The 18,097-nt window shown below is 56.1% G+C and overlaps 2 protein-coding genes and 1 non-coding gene across 3 annotated transcripts; 2 read left to right on the plus strand and 1 right to left on the minus strand.

The window, feature by feature from the left end:
* Nucleotides 1–42: 42 nt before the first annotated feature.
* MED29 (mediator complex subunit 29) lies at nucleotides 43–3,833 on the plus strand. Its single transcript, XM_008139610.3, has 4 exons — nucleotides 43–404; nucleotides 907–965; nucleotides 1,253–1,337; nucleotides 3,533–3,833. Exons 1-4 carry the CDS (start codon nucleotides 189–191, stop codon nucleotides 3,773–3,775), a joined length of 603 nt encoding a protein of 200 aa, XP_008137832.1. The 5' UTR covers nucleotides 43–188; the 3' UTR covers nucleotides 3,776–3,833.
* A 6,004-nt stretch (nucleotides 3,834–9,837) lies between these two features.
* On the plus strand, nucleotides 9,838–12,350 carry ZFP36 (ZFP36 ring finger protein). Its single transcript, XM_008139609.3, has 2 exons — nucleotides 9,838–9,944; nucleotides 10,709–12,350. Exons 1-2 carry the CDS (start codon nucleotides 9,921–9,923, stop codon nucleotides 11,642–11,644), a joined length of 960 nt encoding a protein of 319 aa, XP_008137831.1. The 5' UTR covers nucleotides 9,838–9,920; the 3' UTR covers nucleotides 11,645–12,350.
* A 5,090-nt stretch (nucleotides 12,351–17,440) lies between these two features.
* Nucleotides 17,441–17,533, minus strand: TRNAI-UAU (transfer RNA isoleucine (anticodon UAU)). Its single transcript is given in 2 exon segments — nucleotides 17,441–17,476; nucleotides 17,496–17,533. It is a non-coding gene; the product is annotated as a tRNA-Ile (tRNA).
* Nucleotides 17,534–18,097: the final 564 nt, after the last annotated feature.

Genomic DNA, 18,097 nt, shown 5'->3' on the forward strand with positions numbered 1-18,097 from the left:
GGCTTTTGTGGTTGGTGAATAGGCATCTCCGTCTGGGACGAAGGATTTGAGAATCAAGTGTTGGAAGCGCCTTCTTTCCGCCCATTGGCTGAATTGTTAGAGGGGCGCCAACTAGCGAACCGGGCCTAGAGCGGAAGACGCCGAAAAGAAGGCTGGCACACGCACTTCCGGCGCGCTCCGTGAGGAAGATGGCTGCATCTCAGCCGCAGGTCCCGGCGGCTTCTTCCTCTGCTGGTGTGTCGGGTCCAGGCTCGGCTGGTGGCCTGGGTACCCAGCAGCAACCGCAACCACCTACGCAGCTGGTGGGGTCTGCCCAGGGCGGGCTCTTGCAGCAACAGCAACAAGACTTCGACCCTGTGCAGCGGTACAAGATGCTCATCCCACAGCTGAAGGAGAGTCTGCAGGTGATCCGCCTAGAGCTGCGAGACGCTAGCGGGGTCTGGTTCTCTGACCGAGGAGGCCGACGGAAGTGCTGCTGAGGCAAGCAGCGAGCAGGAGGAGAGTTGGGCAAGGGAAAAGGAGGGAGACTTGGTCTTCGTGGGAGCAGTGCGAGTGTTGAGCCTGGGATCGGCCAGAACTCGAGTGGGAGGGAGTTTTTAAAGGAGAAGCCGGGCTCTGGTCGTTAAAGCCTGAGGGAATGACGGCTTGTACAGAGAGATCCTGACTGTGATTGGTGGGTGAGGGAGGACCCTAAGGTATATCGGGAGGCCATTGACGGGAACCCCAGATGAGAGCGGGCCGCTGGGGAAATGCAAGTGTTTATTACTATTGCAATGGAAACTGGAGTTGCAGGAGGAGAAGTGGCAAGTGAAGAGGAGGCCTGAGATTGGATCAGAGAAGTGTAGAGTACCACACGTGTCCCCTTCTGTTTCTCCACCTCCCGCATCTTTTTTTTTTTTAAACTAGACTTTGATGAAGGTTGCAGCCCAGAACTTGATTCAGAACACTAACATAGACAACGGACAGTAAGTGTATTCCCCTTTCCCAGGATCTCCACCTAGGTCCACCCCATTCTTAGAAACTCATCCCCTACGCCCCGCCCACTCACCCTCCTTCCCTCCTATTTTCCAGCCCGGTTCCCTAGCTCCCGGCCTTGCTCTTTCTGCCTCTGCTACTACTGCCAATCCCCTAGTGCCTGCCTCCGGCAACCTGTGCCTTCACCAGATTTCCTGATGGATACTTGATCGCGTAGACACCGATGTCCCAGAGACTGAAAATCATTCCTCCGTCTCCTCCTTTTCCCCGGCTATAGAAAAAGCAGTGACGGACCCATCCAGCGCTTTGACAAGTGTCTGGAGGAGTTCTACGCCCTCTGTGACCAGCTGGAGCTCTGCCTGGTAAGGGGCTTCCTAGACGGGGTGACCACAACCCTAACTCAATCCCTGGGTCTTCAGGAATTCTCAGTCAGTCAACACAACACACAGTGAGCACCTCCCGTGGGCCACACCTGTGCTTCAGTTGATGTTGGGCACCCGGTGTTGCTCTGATCTTAGCCCTCACAGAGCTTCCAGTTCAGTGAGGTGACATCCGTCCCCAAATAATGATGGCTCAGAGTACTAAGAGCTGTGATGGGAGAAGCCTAGGTTTCAGAGTTCAGGGCTCAGATGGGGGTGGGGACACAGTTAGGGAGGTCAGGATTAAAATCAGGGAAGCTCAGGGGGCTGTGGAAGCTCAGAGAAGGCATGTAACCCTGCGTGGGGTGGTTCCAGGGAGAGAGTGGCTCAGGGAAGGCTGTCGGTAGAGAGCACATTAGAGGCCAGGCTGTAACACAAATTGAAGAGGGGCAGGAACTGAGAAGAGGGCAAGTAGCAAAGAGCACAGCATCTGAAATCAGATGGACCTCCAACCTCTACTTCTGAGCCATGGGTTCCTCCCTAGGAAAATGGATTTTCAGGAGGAACTCCGCAAGCTCATGCATGTACTAGGCACATGGCAGATGTTTCCTGTAGTATTGCACTGTCACCTTAGTTTTTGTAGTATCATCGCAGTCATTGTTTTGAATTAGGCTTTAAAGTCAGAGTGTGAGAAGACTGGTGGTGGCAGAAAGGTATTCCAACCAAAAGAAACAGCTTCTGCTTTAGGAAGGTCATGAAATACAGTCTGACTGAGGTGTATTTAGCATTGGGGTTAGTTGAATTTTTTTAAGTGCTAGTGGCAAGATTTATTAGAGCGAAAACAAAGGAAGGGCTTAGGATAAAAGAGGCAAGATCATAGCAATGGGAGTAAACCTAGACTGGGATGCCTAGACTCAGAAAGGAAAGTTAAGAGGCAAAAGCAGAGTCTTTAAAGCCCACTGCACCCCTGGTAGCAAGGCTCATGGGGACCCTTAGAGTTTAGGAGAAAAGAAAGCAAAATATGGCCCCAGCGGGGGGAGGGGAGGAGGGGAGACAGGAGCAGGTAGGAAGAGGTTAATGGGGGGAAAGGAGGACCTATGTAACACTTTCAATAATAAAGATTAAAAACATAGCCTGAGGAAAGGAAGGGGAGGTTGCTCCGATGTGGTTGAATTTTGAAAACAGCCCTAAGGGTGCTGGGAAGCCATCCAAGGTTTCAAGCATGGAAGAACACAGACCCATTGCTTTTTGTTGTTTTTTTAATCCTCACCCAAGGATTTTTTTTTTTTTCATTGATTTTTAGAGAGAGTAGATGGGAGGGGGAGAGACAGAGAGAGAGAAATCGATGTGAGAGGGACACATCGATTGTTTGCCTCCCGCACACACCCGACCAGGGATCGAGCCTGCAACGGAGGCACTTGCCCTTGACCGGGAATCAAACCTGGGCACTCTATCCACTGAGCCAAACTGGCTAGGGCATTTTATTTTATGTTTTTATTTCTCTTTAGAGAAAGAGGAAGGGAGAGAGAGAGAGAAACATTGATCAGCTGCCTTCTGCATGCACCTTCCTGGGGATCGAGCCCGCAACCTGGGCATGTGCCCTGACTGGGGATCAAACCTGCAGCCTCTCAGAACATGATCCATTGCTTTTTAAAGAATATTCCTCTGGCTTCCAAATGAGGGATGGATTAAAGAGGCCAAGGGTGGAGGCTGGGATTTCAGGGAGACAGCCATGGCAGGATTTAATGGGAAAGGCTCTGGCGAAGGGCAGATGAGAGACTCCGAGGTTTTGTGTACAGCCTGGAACTGAAGGGTTGTGAGAGGAGGAGCCTCCAGGATGCAGCCCAGGGCTCTAGTTGGAGTGGTTGGGTCATTTTTTAGACAGGGACCCAGAAGGGGAGCAGTTTGGGGTTGCGGGGAGAGCGTCAGAGCTCTGGAATTTCAGGGGAGGCTGGAGACATACGTGTACGTCATCAGTGCAGAGGTGGGCACTGAGCAGTGTGTGGGGATGAGATAGCCCCAAGAGGGCATGAAAATGAGAGGAGGAGGTAGGCCATGCAAAATGCTGCATTTAAGGCTCGGGTAGAGCCAGTACATAGGAGTTCAGAAGCCCGCATGCTACCCCAGGCTGGGTCTTGGGGCAGGGTTGGGAGTACCCAGAAGGAGGCTGATGCTGCACCTTGCCTGCCTGTCCACAGCGCCTGGCACATGAGTGCCTGTCACAGAGTTGCGACAGCGCCAAGCACTCTCCCACGCTGGTGCCCACAGCAACCAAGCCAGATGCAGTACAGCCTGACAGCCTACCCTATCCTCAGTACCTGGCAGTGATCAAAGCCCAGATTGCCTGTGCCAAGGACATTCACACCGCTCTGCTAGACTGTGCCAACAAGGTTACTGGGAAGACTTCTGCACCACCTACTGGCTCTGGGGGTGCCTTGTGAGCGGGCAGGGCTGGGAGTGGGCAAGTTGTGGGGGAGAGGGACAGGGAGGGAATGAAGAGTGGCCTCAAAGCAGCTTTGTCTCTGACTTTTCTTCCCGCCTGAGCTCTTGGGTGGCAGCCAGCAGGGGGCAGCAGAGGCCAGCAGGGCGTGCACGGGGAAGGGGGGGGGGGGAGCCACTCTGTGGGTGGCCTGCTCTCCCAAGGGAGTGTGGACTTTGGACTGTGCCTGTGGAAAACCCCTCCTGGGATGCTTCCACTCTCTGCCCTGGGTGTGAAGCCCTAACTGGGCCCCTGTCCCTCTGTCCTTACTTGATTCTGTCCCCGTATGGGTGTGGTCTCCGCTCCTTTTTCTAGCTGTTCCCTTATGTGTCTCTGCTGCATGTAACTATTGTCTCTCTCCTTCAGCCTTTTTGTCCATGTGTCTCTGCTTCTGTGGTTCTGTGTCTCCCTATCTCTAACCATCTCTCTCTCAGTCCCCCTTTGCTGGCCTCTGCCCCCAACTCCTCACTGGAACTCTGTGTCTATGAAGGAGACCAGATTCTGGGAGCCAGAACCGCTGGGATACCAAAGGTGAGGGGAGGGAGCTTCATTTCCAGGAGCTAGCTAACAGCCAGGCCCAGGGATCCCACCTCCCATGTCAGCCCAGCCCCCAGGATCCTTGGCCTAGGAAAGGGGAAGTAATGGGGTCCAAGCCCTGACCTCAGCATGCCTGGTTGGGGAGCAACTCAGGCCCCCACCCGTACCCAGGGCCTGCGTCAGCATCATTTAAACTGGGGGCGTTGTGCAATCTGTGGTGAAGCCTTGGCCCAGCTGGATGCCTGGGTCACCATATTTTTAGGCCCAAAGGAGAAGTGAAAAGACCTCAGAAGGGGTGAATCATCTGTCCTGGGGAAGAACCCAGGTGCCTTGCCTGAGCCCAGCTCTGGGAAGCAGGCCTTGGGGAGGGGGCTTCAAGGAGGGAGTGCCCTACCAGGCTCCTCACTTCTCTGAGAGCAAGATTTGGAGAGCTCAGCCATGGCCTTCAGGCCCGGGCAAGTGTAGGGTGGAGCTGCCAGCCCAGGCCTAGTTGGAGGGGTGTGAAAGGCTCCAGTGACTCAGCCTGGTTGGGGAACTGCCCCACCCAACACCTTCTGTGCCCTGATTCCCATGTTACTGCCCAGAGGCCTCTTGTTCTGGACCCCGCACCTGCAAGGAAAGCCCAGGAACATGGAGACCCAAGCTTTCCCCAAAGCCCAAGTCCCTACACTGGAGTCCTTGGAAATGGCCAGCCGAGTGGGTGTCGGGCAGGTAGGACAGGCCTTCGGAAAGGGCAGCAGATCACTGGGCCACTAGCTGAAGCTGCTTCCACAGGTAGAATTTCTCCCACAGGGAAGCCACATTTCTGCCCATTTATTTGACTGATTCAACTCCCCACATCTGACTCCCCAGATCACCTAGGATAGTTTCCTTAAAGTGAACTGATTATAAACTTTAATCACATGTACAAAGTTCACAGCATCATCTAGATTAGTGTTTGAAAAACAGGGGACTGTAGCCTAGCCAAGTTGACATGTAAAACTGACCATCGTAATCTAGTCTTTGTCAATTTGGCACCCATAAACATCTAATTAACCATAGTTAATCTCTAATTAAATACCAGAACAAAGTCATCTTCCCACCTAACATGATGCAATTATCTGTGTACAACCAGAAATGCACTCTTTACCCCAAAGAGCCCCCTGGCTCCCAGCCTGGGGTACATGATGTATATTAGTGGGAGATGTAGGTCACAGCACACACGTTCAGGAGACATGCACAACTGTCCTGTGAGGTGGAGTCAGCACAAGAAGCTAAGAAAATCATAAGGAATGAAAAATACAGTATTTATTGAAAAAAATCCACATGTAAGTGGACCTGCCCAGTTCATGGGTCAGCAGTATGTCAAACAGAAGTTCCAAGAAGAAAAATAAAGCAGAAAACAGGGATCAAAAGTGGAGAGAGAATTTTGATAGGGGGAAAAAAAGGTAGGAATAAATTAACCCAAATGCAAGATTTGCATGTGAATTGCTACTTTATTGAGAAATAAAGTTTGAGAGCTTAGGTTGGGTAGTGGTTCATAGGTAATTCATTATCATGGTCTGTAAATAGATGTTCCATGTATTAAGTAGATAGCAAGATTTTTTTTATCTTTAACAGAGGATATGAAGGCCTCACAAGACTGACTTGAGAGAGAATAAATTATGAAAATAAGGGCATTGAGGGAAGCAGCATTACAGGAAGAGGGAATGGAATGGCAAGGGCAAAGGCCCTGAGGCAGGAATGTGATAAGTGTGTTTGTGGAATAATGTGGAGGCCTGGGCCGCAGTGAAGGAGCGGGAATAAAAGCCAAGACAGGTTATGGAGGGCCTTGGTTTAGATCTTTACTGGATTATTCAACCCAGAAGGAGATTGTACAGCCTAGCACACACCACACACGTCAGGGAAGGTAGATGAATTGCACAGCCGCACAGCAAAACATCAGGGGACATAGAGACTTTACTCACTCCATCCAGCAGGGAACAGCATAACCCGCCATCCTATAATCATGGTGTACTCATGGTCTTAGCACAAGCCCACAAACAGACTAAAGGAACAATTCAACCATGTAAATATATAAACAACCCTCTAACCACCACTTAATCTGCTATCTCTCACCCCATCACAGACTTTGCCCATGACAGGCTGAGTCAGCCCTGCCCTCAGTCAACATTATCAAAAGCAGCCTTGGCTGGGGGGGGGCGGGAGGGGGGAGAGTTTCCCAGGTGGCAGTGTGTGCGTGTGCCTGTGTGTCTGGTTGGTCCGCAGAGGCCACCAGAATCAGCGAAATGAAGTGGGGTGTGCGCCAGCTGCCCTCCCCATCATCAGGTTCGTTCTAGACGTCATGAACCAAAGTTCACCAGTTTCACTGCCTTGTGACTGGCCACAGAGGAACCAGATCCAGACAGTGGCCTCACGCGTCCTCAGCAACACCCCCCAAATAAGGACACAGACACATAACATTATTCACTACACACACAGCTGCATGGAGCCTTGCACACAGCTACAACTGCCTATAATCTCACAGATACTTGAAGATAAACAGATTTTAATCTCACAGATACTTACACACTCAACTTTGAAGTGTGTGCCCAGATCTTCATTGTACAAGAGAGCAGTCATACCCTCGCTAGACTCCCTCAAGGAGTTACACTTAGTCACTCCAGATCCCACAGTGGTTCAGAGCTATACATAGGTGCGCAGTGGGTAAGTCACACGTTGCCATGAATGCCACCTCAAAGGCAGTTAGGGAGTTGGGGTTGAGTACATACTCAGGATGGTTAAAGTAACACGGTGGAATCAATCACACAGGTCCAGGCGGTTTCACACATTTATTCACAGGCATGTCAAGTGGGATTGGGGACACAGGCCTCACACAGTCAAGTGGACCGCAGGCACCCCAGGTCTGACAAACCCAGTCAAGCCAGGGTGCACACCTGCGGCGCCCACACTTCGCACAGCGACAGATGCACACACACCGGCGGCCCCACGCGTCTGCACACAGCCCACCGCGCCTGCTCACGCCCATCAAGCCGGGCGCACACCCAGCCCGGACACACACGTGCCTCGAGTACTGGGCCCCGCTCGCCCGCGCACTCACTCTGGCTCTCACACCCCCGCGTTTCCCGTCCCCGCTTGTTTTTCTGGAAACTGCTCTCCGTTCCCCTCCCCCTAGGCCGGAAGTGCTCGCAGTATTTTTAGCCTCTCTGGTTTCCGCCCCTTTTCCCCCTGCTGCCGGCCTAAGACTTGCCCCCCAGCGCCCCGCGGGGTACCCCGGCCATCCCCTTCCCCACCCTCATTCCAGAGGGGATTCCCGGCCGCTGGCGGGGCTACGGATTTTCCCGCTGGCTACGTGGGGAGCGGGGCGGAGTCCTGCCCCGAACTTCCTCCTCGGGCCGGGACCAAGTTGGAGGGGGGTTAGGAGCCGAGCTGCCAAGTCCGAGGAAAGAGGGGCTGGGGGCTCGGACTCGGGTCTGACGAAGGGCTGGGCTAGGGGCCGGCTTTCCTGGGTCTGAGCATGGAGGTGGCTTGGAGACCTGGACCCCTGGATCTGGGCAAGGAGGGGCGCGGCCTGGGCTTCGGGGCCCACCCGCCGGTGCCCAGCCCCGCGCCGCCTGCAGCCTCTGGGAGAGTCCCCCTGTCCCTAGCGTCCAGGTTGTCGTTGACTCAGCAGAGGGGAGGGGGCCAGCCTGACTCAGGGCTGGGAAGCGCTCCCAGTCTCCAGGGAATCGAACCTGGAATCCCTCCCCCAGGACCGCCACGGGAGCCCAGCCGGGCTCTGAGGACCCCAGGGGGTCCCCCACCGCCTGCCTTCCCGCGCCTCCGTCCTACTAGCGGCGGAGGGATTTGGAGCCTCGCCCGGAGGCGGGTGCCAGACACCTCCCCTCTCAACCTTTTCCCGTTGTCCTCGAGCCTCTGTTTACAGGCGACAGAAGCCCTGGTTACCGAGAGGAACCCGGGCGTCACGGCTTCCAGGAAGCCCCCTCCCCCCGCCCCTTGCGAGTGAGTCACGGGAGGCCGCCACCGTGCGGAGCCGCCCCAAGCGGCCCAACTCACGGGACCGGCCGGGAAGGCCTGTCGGGCGCCGCACCAGGGATTCCCCTGAACTCTGTCCGACGAGGCCGGTCTGCGTGCTGGCCCGACCCTCCCACCCCAGCACAGGCCAGCAGGCCCGGGCTGCAGTAACGAACTTTGCACCGTTGTACCTGCGCTCCGTGGCAATGATTTCTGCCCCCGTGTGCTCACTCAGGGCAGCCAGCTCACCGGGCTCCCTTAAGAAACCAGTTTTCTTCCCAGATCAGAAAGTCCTCACACTGGGCAACCCTTCGACAAGAGCGACTGGCGAACGTGAGAAAGGTTCCCCCCAAGTTTAGAATTCCCTCAAGGCACGCCTCTCTCCAAGGCCCATTGGGCCATCAGTTGGGGACGACCCATTTCTTCCATCTCAAAACAGCTTTTAATCGAGGTGAACCTCCACCATAATAAAAGATCTTACCCTTTCCAACCTCGAGTTTTCCCAGAGAGCAAACTCGTAACATGACTTAATGCCCTGGTATTAGGCTGCTGCCATTTACTAAATAGAAGGCGAGTAACCTGACCTCTATTCCTGGGTTTCCTCGCGTGTAAAAGGGACACAATAACCCCTCCTGGAGTTAACGAACTTAAAGCGCTTTCACAGGAGGGCACCTAGTCCAGAGCAAGCCGCCAGGTCCCAGCGGCTCTGGAACCGGGAAAGGAGACCCCTTTCCAATCTTGCCCGATACCAGGGCCCCCGCCCCTCGCGAGGGAGGGTGGGGAGAGCCGAGGTCGGGGATCTGGGCCGTTTGAGGGTGAAACCAAGGCAGGCGGGTAGGTCTCCCAAGAGAATTTCTCTGCCAGGCCTTGGGTCTCTTCTTCTCTGTTTTGCGCCTGCAGATTTTTGTCTCGTGGGTTGTTTCTCCCTTTTAATTTCCTCCCTCTTTTTATGTGACTTCCCTTCTAGCTTTTCGCTCTGACTTTGTCCCCGGGACTGTCTCTTCGTGCCTTTTCTGCCTGTCTCCCCACCTCTCCTTACCCCGTTTTTTCCCACCTCCCTGAGTGTGTGTTCCACCCCTCCCCCTCTGTTGTGTATCTCTGTGTGTTTCTCTTTGCGTCTCTCCATTTCTTGGTCTCTGGCTCTCTCCGCGCCTCTCCCCACCGGCGTCAGTCTTTCTCCCACGCGCACGCCCACTGCCTCGGCCTCTCCCCTGGTCCATTTCCCCTAGAGCCCTGCCCCCACCTCCGTCCCAGTTCCCTTCCCGGACCCTCGGTCTCCAGCCTTGAAAGCTGGGCCGACACCCCCATCCCACGCACTCCCCGCAGGGTCGCGGCCGCCGGTGGGCCCCGCTCCCGCGCGTCCCGGCCGGGGGCGGGGCGGAAGAGGGGACCCGTCCCAGGCCGGGCGGGCTGCGCTGGGGGGTGCGCGTCCGGGAAGCGCCCCTCCTGGCCCCGCCCCCAGGGCCCGCCCCCGCCCCTGTGTCTATAAAACCACCCGCTCCACCGCCCCGCCGCAGCTTGGCTCCAGCGCTCCCACTTTCTCCCGGGCTTCCCGCAGATCTGCCTTCTGCGTCGCCATGAATCTCAGCGACCTCTACGAGGTGAGTCCCCGCCGACCGGCACCTTGGGGTCCCCGTGCCCAACTGGCTCCCTCCTCACACTAGGGCTCTCTGGCATCGCACACTCCGGCCCGGGACCCCCGGCTCTCTGCTCCCACTGGAGCTCCTTAGCGCCGCCCGGGGTCCTGCCTCCCCTCTCAGGGGGATTCCCTGGAGGTGAAAAATGGAGCCTGCGACCTTCGGGTCTCGGCCCGAACATGGATGGGAGGGTGTCCCGTGGAGATGGAAAGCTGGAGGAGTTTTCTCAAACTACGACTGTCTAGAGGCGGAAATGGCCCCACACCTGGCTTCCCCCAAGTAGTTTCTTAGGGTGCGGTTTTACGCAGAGACGTTTTTGGGGGCTGGTATCTTGGGGTGAGAAAGGCGATTTATGACCCAGAGGACTCTGGGACAACAAAACCGAAGAGAACAGACTCCCGGGTTAACGTTGCCGGCCCCGCCGGTTGTGAAACGAGAACACGTAGCGCTGGGGGCAGAGACCCAGAGGCTCAAAATTGGTGGACAGTGGTGTGCCCTGAGTGGGGGAGCCGGGATTCCTGGGTCCCTCGAGATAGGCTTCTGTCCCGAAAAAAAACTCAGAACTTCTAATTTGGGATCCCCACAATCTCAAACCCATGGGTTTCTGCGGGCGGGTGGGGCTCAGGCCAGCAACCCACAAACTGGACTGGCAAGCTCTGAGGTGCCCGGCAGCTGGGGAGGGGCGCCCCTTGCATTTTCGGTGTTCTAACCGAGCCTTGTTCCCACAGAGCCTCCTGTCGCTGAGCCCTGATCTGCCATCCAGCCAAGGAGATACTGAGTCCAGCCCAGGCGGGGTCTCTGTACTCTGGAGCTTCAGCTCATCGGACTCCAGTCCCGCTGGGGTCGCTGCCCGCCTGCCTGGCCGTTCCACCAGCCTGGTAGAGGGTCGAAGCTGTGGGTGGGTGCCCCCACCCCCAGGCTTCGCCCCCCTGGCTCCCCGCCCAGGCACCGAGCTGTCTCCCTCACTTACTTCCACCCCCACCTCATCCCGATACAAGACCGAGCTGTGTCGCACCTTCTCAGAGAGTGGGCGCTGCCGCTATGGGGCTAAGTGCCAGTTTGCCCATGGCCTGGGCGAGCTGCGCCAAGCCAATCGCCACCCCAAGTACAAGACGGAACTCTGCCACAAGTTCTACCTCCAGGGCCGCTGCCCCTACGGCTCACGCTGCCACTTCATCCACAACCCCGGTGAAGACCTGGCCGCCCCTGGCCACCCTCATGTGCTGCGACAGAGCATCAGCTTCTCGGGCCTGCCCTCCGGCCGAAGATCCTCGCCGCCACCAGCAGGCCTGGCAGGCCCCTCCTTGTCCTCATGTTCCTTCTCGCCCTCCAGCTCCCCACCACCACCACCTGGGGACCTTCCACTTTCACCCTCCGCCTTCTCTGCTGCCCCCGGGACTCCGGTGGCCCTAAGGGATCCCACCCCACCCTGTTGTCCCTCCTGCCGAAGGGCCACCCCGAGCAGCCTTTGGGGACCTGTGGGTGGCCTGGCGCGGAGCCCCTCTGCACATTCCCTGGGATCTGATCCCGATGATTATGCCAGCAGCGGCAGCAGCCTGGGAGGGTCTGACTCACCCGTCTTCGAGGCTGGAGTGTTTGGGCCACCCCAACCTATAGCCCCTCGGCGACTCCCCATCTTCAATCGAATCTCAGTGTCTGAGTGACAGGTGCCTGCCCAGTACAGATCAGCTGGATCTCAAGGGGGGCCATTTCTCTTGTGCTGTGGGCTCCACAGAAGCCCTGGGGCTGTGGGGAACTGGGGAACTCAACCAAGTGGCCTCACTGCGTTCCAAATGCATTAACCTACGCCCCTGACCCTGTTCTGGGGCAGGTCCCCAGGGGGGGCACGCTCAGTGTTCCTGGTGTTGGAGGATGGGAGTGTATTCTGGAGTCCCTTTTTTTTTTTTTTTTAAGATGTAGCAGATTTGAGGGTAGCAGTGAGCCCTCTCGACCCCACCTCCCCTTCCCAATGCTGTGAATAATAGGCCCTACCGCCCCCTCCCGATTTTTCCTAGACCCCTGAGGTTCTGGTGTGACAGGTGGTGACTGGAGCCTTCCCCCTTGAGGGTCAATCCTGGTGCTCAAATTTCCCTCCAAAAGCAAGTAGCCAAAGTCATTGCCAATCCCCTCTCCCCAGCCATTGGGCCCTTTATTTATGACGACTTTATTTATTCGAATAGATTTTATAGTATTTATATATATTGGGTCGTCTGCTTCCCTTATATTTTTCTTCCTCCTTTTTGTAATTTTGGAAACAATGAAATAATTATTATAAGTATGCTATAATATATTAAGTAATATATATTGCTAAAGTTTATTTTTGTGTCTTTTGGAATTTTTAAATAAAAGTCATCTGTGTGTAAAATCCAATCCTGGCTCTTCTGCGGTCTAGAGGCAGTGAGGAGTGGGGAGGATGCTGTGGCCCTGTTTTGAATCGGGGAGAGTCCGTCCACAGTTCCTCCGCTCTTACCTGGCAGGAAGTGATGTCACCTGGGCCAGCAGTTCACCTGAGAGGGCGGGGCCAGGTGAGGTCACCGGATAGAAACCGGGAGAGCCAGTTCCCGGGGCGTGGGGGACGCAGGCGCTCCCGTCTGGCCCGGCGCTTGGACCCAGCTCCCAGCCGGGGGCGGGTGGGGATGGGACGTTTCCGTCCAGGCTGGCGGCGTCGGGAGGGTGGGGCTGCGCTGGGAGAACGGAATGTGCCGGAGAGCCGGCGGGGGCGGGCGGGGGGCACTGACGTCTGGGGGCCCCCACCGAGCTTCCCAGGACCTAGGGGGCCGGGGGCCTCGGACGCCCCGATCTTGTGGGAGGCAGCGCTAACTCTCAGGACTCCCGCATCACAGCTGTGGAGGAAAAGGGGCCACATAACAGATCTGACGAGCTCAGGGGCGGCCTGCACCAACGCAGAGACCTAAAGAAACCCCATGGGATGGTCTGAAATTAGGATAGGCCTGCGCTCCCTCCACTGAGCCAAACTGGCTAGGGCCTCCTTTTTTTTTTTTTTTTAATTCCTTATTGTTTAAAGTATTCCATATGTTTCCTTTTTCCCCCTTTGCCCTCTCCCCGGCCGCTCCCACCCTCCTACCCCTCCTTTGATTGTCATGTATAAGATGCAAATCTGCCGTTCTCTGGAGCCTTCTCTCAGTCAGTTGAGCCTTTTTCCTTCCCAGCAATTGTCAGTTTGGCTCAAATAAACTAATAAGAATTCTTACAGGTTAAGTGAAATAAGCCAAACTGAGAGAGACAAAATAACACATGATCTCACTTATTTGTGGACTCTAAAGAACAAAGGGAATTGACCCAACAAAATAAGACCCGGTGCCAGGAGGCACGGACCAGAGTGACAGACCTCCACGTGGGGTTGGGGGGAGGAGAAGAGATAAGCCAAAGGATTTATACACTTATATGTATGGCCAAGGTCACGGGCAATGGGGTGGTGAGGGCCTGGGGGCGGGGGTAGGGCCTGGGAGGGTAGGGCCTGGAGAAAGGGTAGGGCCTGGGATGGGGGGGTAGGGTCTGGGGGCGGGGGTAGGGCCTGGGAGAAAGGGTAGGGCCTGGGATGGGGGGATAGGGTCTGGGGGCGGGGGTAGGGCCTGGGAGGGGGGGGTGTAGGGTCTGGGGGCGGGGGTAGGGCCTGGGAGGGGGGGGTAGGGCCTGGGAGGGGGGGGTGTAGGGTCTGGGGCAGGGGTAGGGCCTGGGAGGGTAGGGCCTGGGAGAAAGGGTAGGGCCTGGGAGGGGGGGGTGTAGGGTCTGGGGGCGGGGGTAGGGCCTGGGAGGGTAGGGCCTGGGAGAAAGGGTAGGGCCTGGGATGGGGGGGGTAGGGTCTGGGGGCGGGGGTAGGGCCTGGGAGGGGGGGTAGGGCCTGTGAGGGGGGGGTGTAGGGTCTGGGGCAGGGGTAGGGCCTGGGAGGGTAGGGCCTGGGAGAAAGGGTAGTGCCTGGGAGGGGGGGGTGTAGGGTCTGGGGGCGGGGGTAGGGCCTGGGAGGGGGGGTAGGGCCTGGGAGGGGGGGGTGTAGGGTCTGGGGGCGGGGGTAGGGCCTGGGAGGGTAGGGCCTGGGAGAAAGGTTAGGGCCTGGGATGGGGGGGTAGGGTCTGGGGGCGGGGGTAGGGCCTGGGAGGGGGGGTAGGGCCTGGGAGGGGGGGGTGTAGGGTCTGGGGGCGGGGGAAGGGCCTGGGAGGGTAGGGCCGGGGAGAAAGGGTAGGGCCTGGGAGGGGGGGGTGTAGGGTCTGGGGCAGGGGTAGGGCCTGGGAGGGTAGGGCCTGGGATGGGGGGGTAGGGCCTGGGAGGGGGGGTAGGGCCTGGGAGGGGGGGGTGTAGGGTCTGGGGCAGGGGTAGGGCCTGGGAGGGTAGGGCCTGGGGGTAGAGGGTGATACCTGTAATACTAATACGATCAATAACAAAAACATTTTTTAAAAACTCTTACAGGTTTGGACGTTTCTTATGTGGACACAACACTTTGGAGTCTCACAGGTGGTCTCCGGCCACTCAGAACTCCAGGCCTGGCGTCGGGGCGCCTACCCAAAGGGCGGGCTTGTGGCTTCTGGCTGTCGGGACCCTAGCGCTTCGGGGCACCGCGGCTCGGCCGCCGGGAGTGGGGCGGTCTGGGCTCCCGGCGAAGCGCCGAGCCTGGGTGTCGGGGTCACGTGCGCGTGGGGACGGGCACCCTCGGACCATACAAGGCAAGAGGCGGCGGGACCCACCCTGCGGCCGGGAGCCCGGAAGGCGCTCCGCGTCAGGGGCCCCGCCCCCCCTTCCGCCGGGGCCCCGCCCTCTCGACCCCCTTCCTCTCCCCTCCCCCACCCGCTCCACTTCCCTCTGCCTCCGCTCCCCACCCTCACCCCTTCCTCCTCCCGCTCGGTCCCTCCTCTCCGTACCGACCAGTTCCTCCTTCCCCTCCCAGAGCCTCTAGTCTTCCCTCTCAGCTCTCCTCTCTCCCCTCCTGTTCCCCCTTTAATACATCCTTTCCTTCCAGCTCCAAGCCCTTGTCCCTTACCCCCTCTTTTTTTTCCTTCAAGTGCCTCTCCTTTCCCCCCTACCCTCTCCACTCTTCCCCTCCCTCCCTGCTCTCCTCCGCTCCACCGCCCTCCCCCACTCCCTCCCCCAACCCTTCTTTCCTCCTCCTTCCTTCCCCTCCCTCCCTTCCCCCCAACCCCGTAGTATTCTTCCCCTCCTTTCCTCCAGCTCCTCCCCTCCCCTCCTCATGCTTCCTGGCCCTCTCACCCCTCCCTCCTGGGCCCTCTTCCCTTCCCCACACACAGGCTCTGACCTTTGATCTTCTCTTCCTGGACACTGTTGTGGGGAAGGGCTCTGCTCTGGCCCCCATACATTAAAAAAAGCATTCTCCTCTCCCTCTCCTTTTCCCTCTCCTTCTTCCTCTTTGAAATCAATTTTTTTTTTTTTGAAGTGTTGCCCTGGCCGGTGTGCTCAGTTGGTTGAGCGTCCTCATCCTCCCTGTGCACGGAAAGATCCCTGGTTCCATAGTCAGGTTACATACCCAGGTTGCAGGTTCAATACCCAGTCTGGTTACACAGACCCATCGATGTTTCTCTCACATAGATACTTCTCTCTCTCTCTCTCTAAAAAAAAATCAATTTAAAAAAAAACATTTTTTAAAAAGGGGGTTGGGAAAGATAGAAACCCAGAAACCTAAAGACATAGGGGAGGCAGAGAGGAAGAGCAAGGTTTGCAAAGACATTTACAGACACTGAAAGAATAAGAAACATCTGTTCAGTTCTGCCCCTTCTCAAGAAAGAAATCATTTAAGAAAATGGCACCTATCCCTGGCTGGTATGCTCAGTGGTTAGAGTGTCGGCCTGCGCACTGGAAGATCCAGGATAGGTTCAGTCAAGGGCTAGTACCTGGGTTGCAGGTCCGATCCCAGCTCCCCTTGGGGGTGCATGTGGGAGGTGGCCAATTGGTGTGTCAAAGTGATGTTTCTCTCCTCTCCCCCCCCCCCCCACCACTTGCTCTAAAAATCAATGGGAAAAATATCCTTATTACTTAGGTGAGGATAAAAAAAAAAAAAAGCACCTACCACCAACTACCAGTGCCAAACACCTGGTCATCCCCTTGACTCCTCTCTCAAACCCACATCCCAGTCCAACAGCAATCCTCTTGGATTCACCTAAACCTACAATCCATCCTGGCTCTTCCTCTGTTCTCACCCGGGTTCTATCCAGCATCATCTCCCACCTGAACCGTCCCTGCAGCCCCTCCCTAGTTTCCTGCCTCAGACCTCTGCCCTCAGTCTCTCCCCACTGCCCCTACCAGACAACCAAAGGGAACCTGTCCTGACACCTGAGTCAGATCACATAAAAGCCAAAGTCCTAAGTTCTTAACCAGCTTCCCTGGACTGATTTTATCTCTGGTCAGTCTTGCTACAGCCACACTGGCTTCTTACCTGCTCCACCAATAAGTAGTGTATTTGACACCTTCAGCCACCGGCCTTGGTGCTGTCTGTGCCCTCCGCCTGGAATACCCTCTGGGTATTCATACGCTCACTCCCAACTTTCAGGTCTCTGCTCAAATGTCTCCTCAGTGAGAGGCCCCTGACCACTCTTACTGTAACCCTCACCCCACCTCCCATTCCACCATCCTCCTTATCTTGCTCAACTTTTCCCAGGACATTTATCACCACCTAACATAAGAAATGTATTTAGCACATCCCTGGTGGGGGATGTGTAGGAGGCGGCTGGTCGATGTTTCTCTCTCATCAATGTTTCTAACTCTCTATCCCTCTCCCTTCCTCTCTGTAAAAAAAAAATCAATAAAATATATTTTTTTTAAAAGAGAAAGAAATGTATTTAGTTTCTATGTTTATAGGAATCTGCCTTCCCCACTAGAATGGCAAGTCCTCAGGGACAGGGACTTTGCCTTGTTCACTGCAGTATCACTCATGTCTAAACCCTTAACAGGAGTTGGCCACATAGTGGATGTTTGGTATTTGTTGAGAAAAAAAAGCAAATCGATTCAGAAATGGGGAGGGGGAAAGAGTTAACACTTCAAGACACACAAGAAAAAAAAAATGATGTTAACTAAAGTTATCATGATAATCATCTCACATTTTATACATAAGTATGTTGTAGACCTTGGACTAATACAGTACAGTTATATGGTAATTGTATCTAAGTGAAACTGGAAAAAATCCAAGACAGAGAAAGTCGGGGAAAGAGGCAGTGCCCTATACATACATAGTTTGCGGGAGGACCCACAGCCTGGTACACAGGTCTTAACGGAGACCTGCAGGGCCTGTGAAATGTGCAGGCATCTAAAAGGCGATACCGCCCTCTAGTGGCCAATACAAACGGCACCTCCCCATGCTGCAGAACACTCCTTAACCCATGATCACCGGAATCCCTGGAGTTTTTCCAGCCCGAAAATCGAAATGTGCATTCCTCTAAGTGATACAGATTCATAAAACGTTTAAGATTTACAGAAAGCTGAGGAGGGAAAACCAAAAGTGCTCCAGGTGAGGATCGAACTCACAACCTCGGCATCGCTCGCTCCGCACTGTCTTATAAGTACCGCGCGCTAACCGATTGCGCCACTGGAGCCCCGGCCGCACCCCTTCGCCGTGGGGTCCTTCAGTGATTCTCGGCCGCATGACCTCCCTGGACCGCTATGTTTTGGACTGTATACGCAGATGTACATTTTTTTGGTTGGTCAATAGGGGAAAGTGTGTGACCAGCTCCTGATTCTCACGCCTGGAAGGTCCTTGCAGAAAAAAGGAAAAGTCCCAGAGGCGTTTGGAATGTGGGGGGAGAAGGTAAGCCTGCCTTGGGCTCGCCTTCTCCTGAATATTCAGAACCTAAAGAGAAGGTGTGTTAACCCTTCCCCGGCAGGCCGACCGGAAGCCGGCCCCTCCGCGCCCCCACCCCCACCCCCCGCAGGCGGGAACAGGATGTGAGCCCAGGCGGCTAGGGGGAGGGGAAGCCCAGGGCGACCGTCCCCAGCCCCACAGCTGGGACCAGAGTCTGCCACCGCTGCTGCTTTAGACCCGTGAAGCCCATTCTGGACCCCTTAGGCTCCAGAGTCCCGAGCTCGAGCGTCCCTGGTCACTGCACCGGGTCGAGAGAGACCCCGAAGCACAGGCTTCCGCGTGCAGGTTAGAGGACTCC

Source organism: Eptesicus fuscus, chromosome 21 (genome assembly GCF_027574615.1).
Source record: "Eptesicus fuscus isolate TK198812 chromosome 21, DD_ASM_mEF_20220401, whole genome shotgun sequence".
Lineage (NCBI taxonomy): Eukaryota > Metazoa > Chordata > Mammalia > Chiroptera > Vespertilionidae > Eptesicus > Eptesicus fuscus.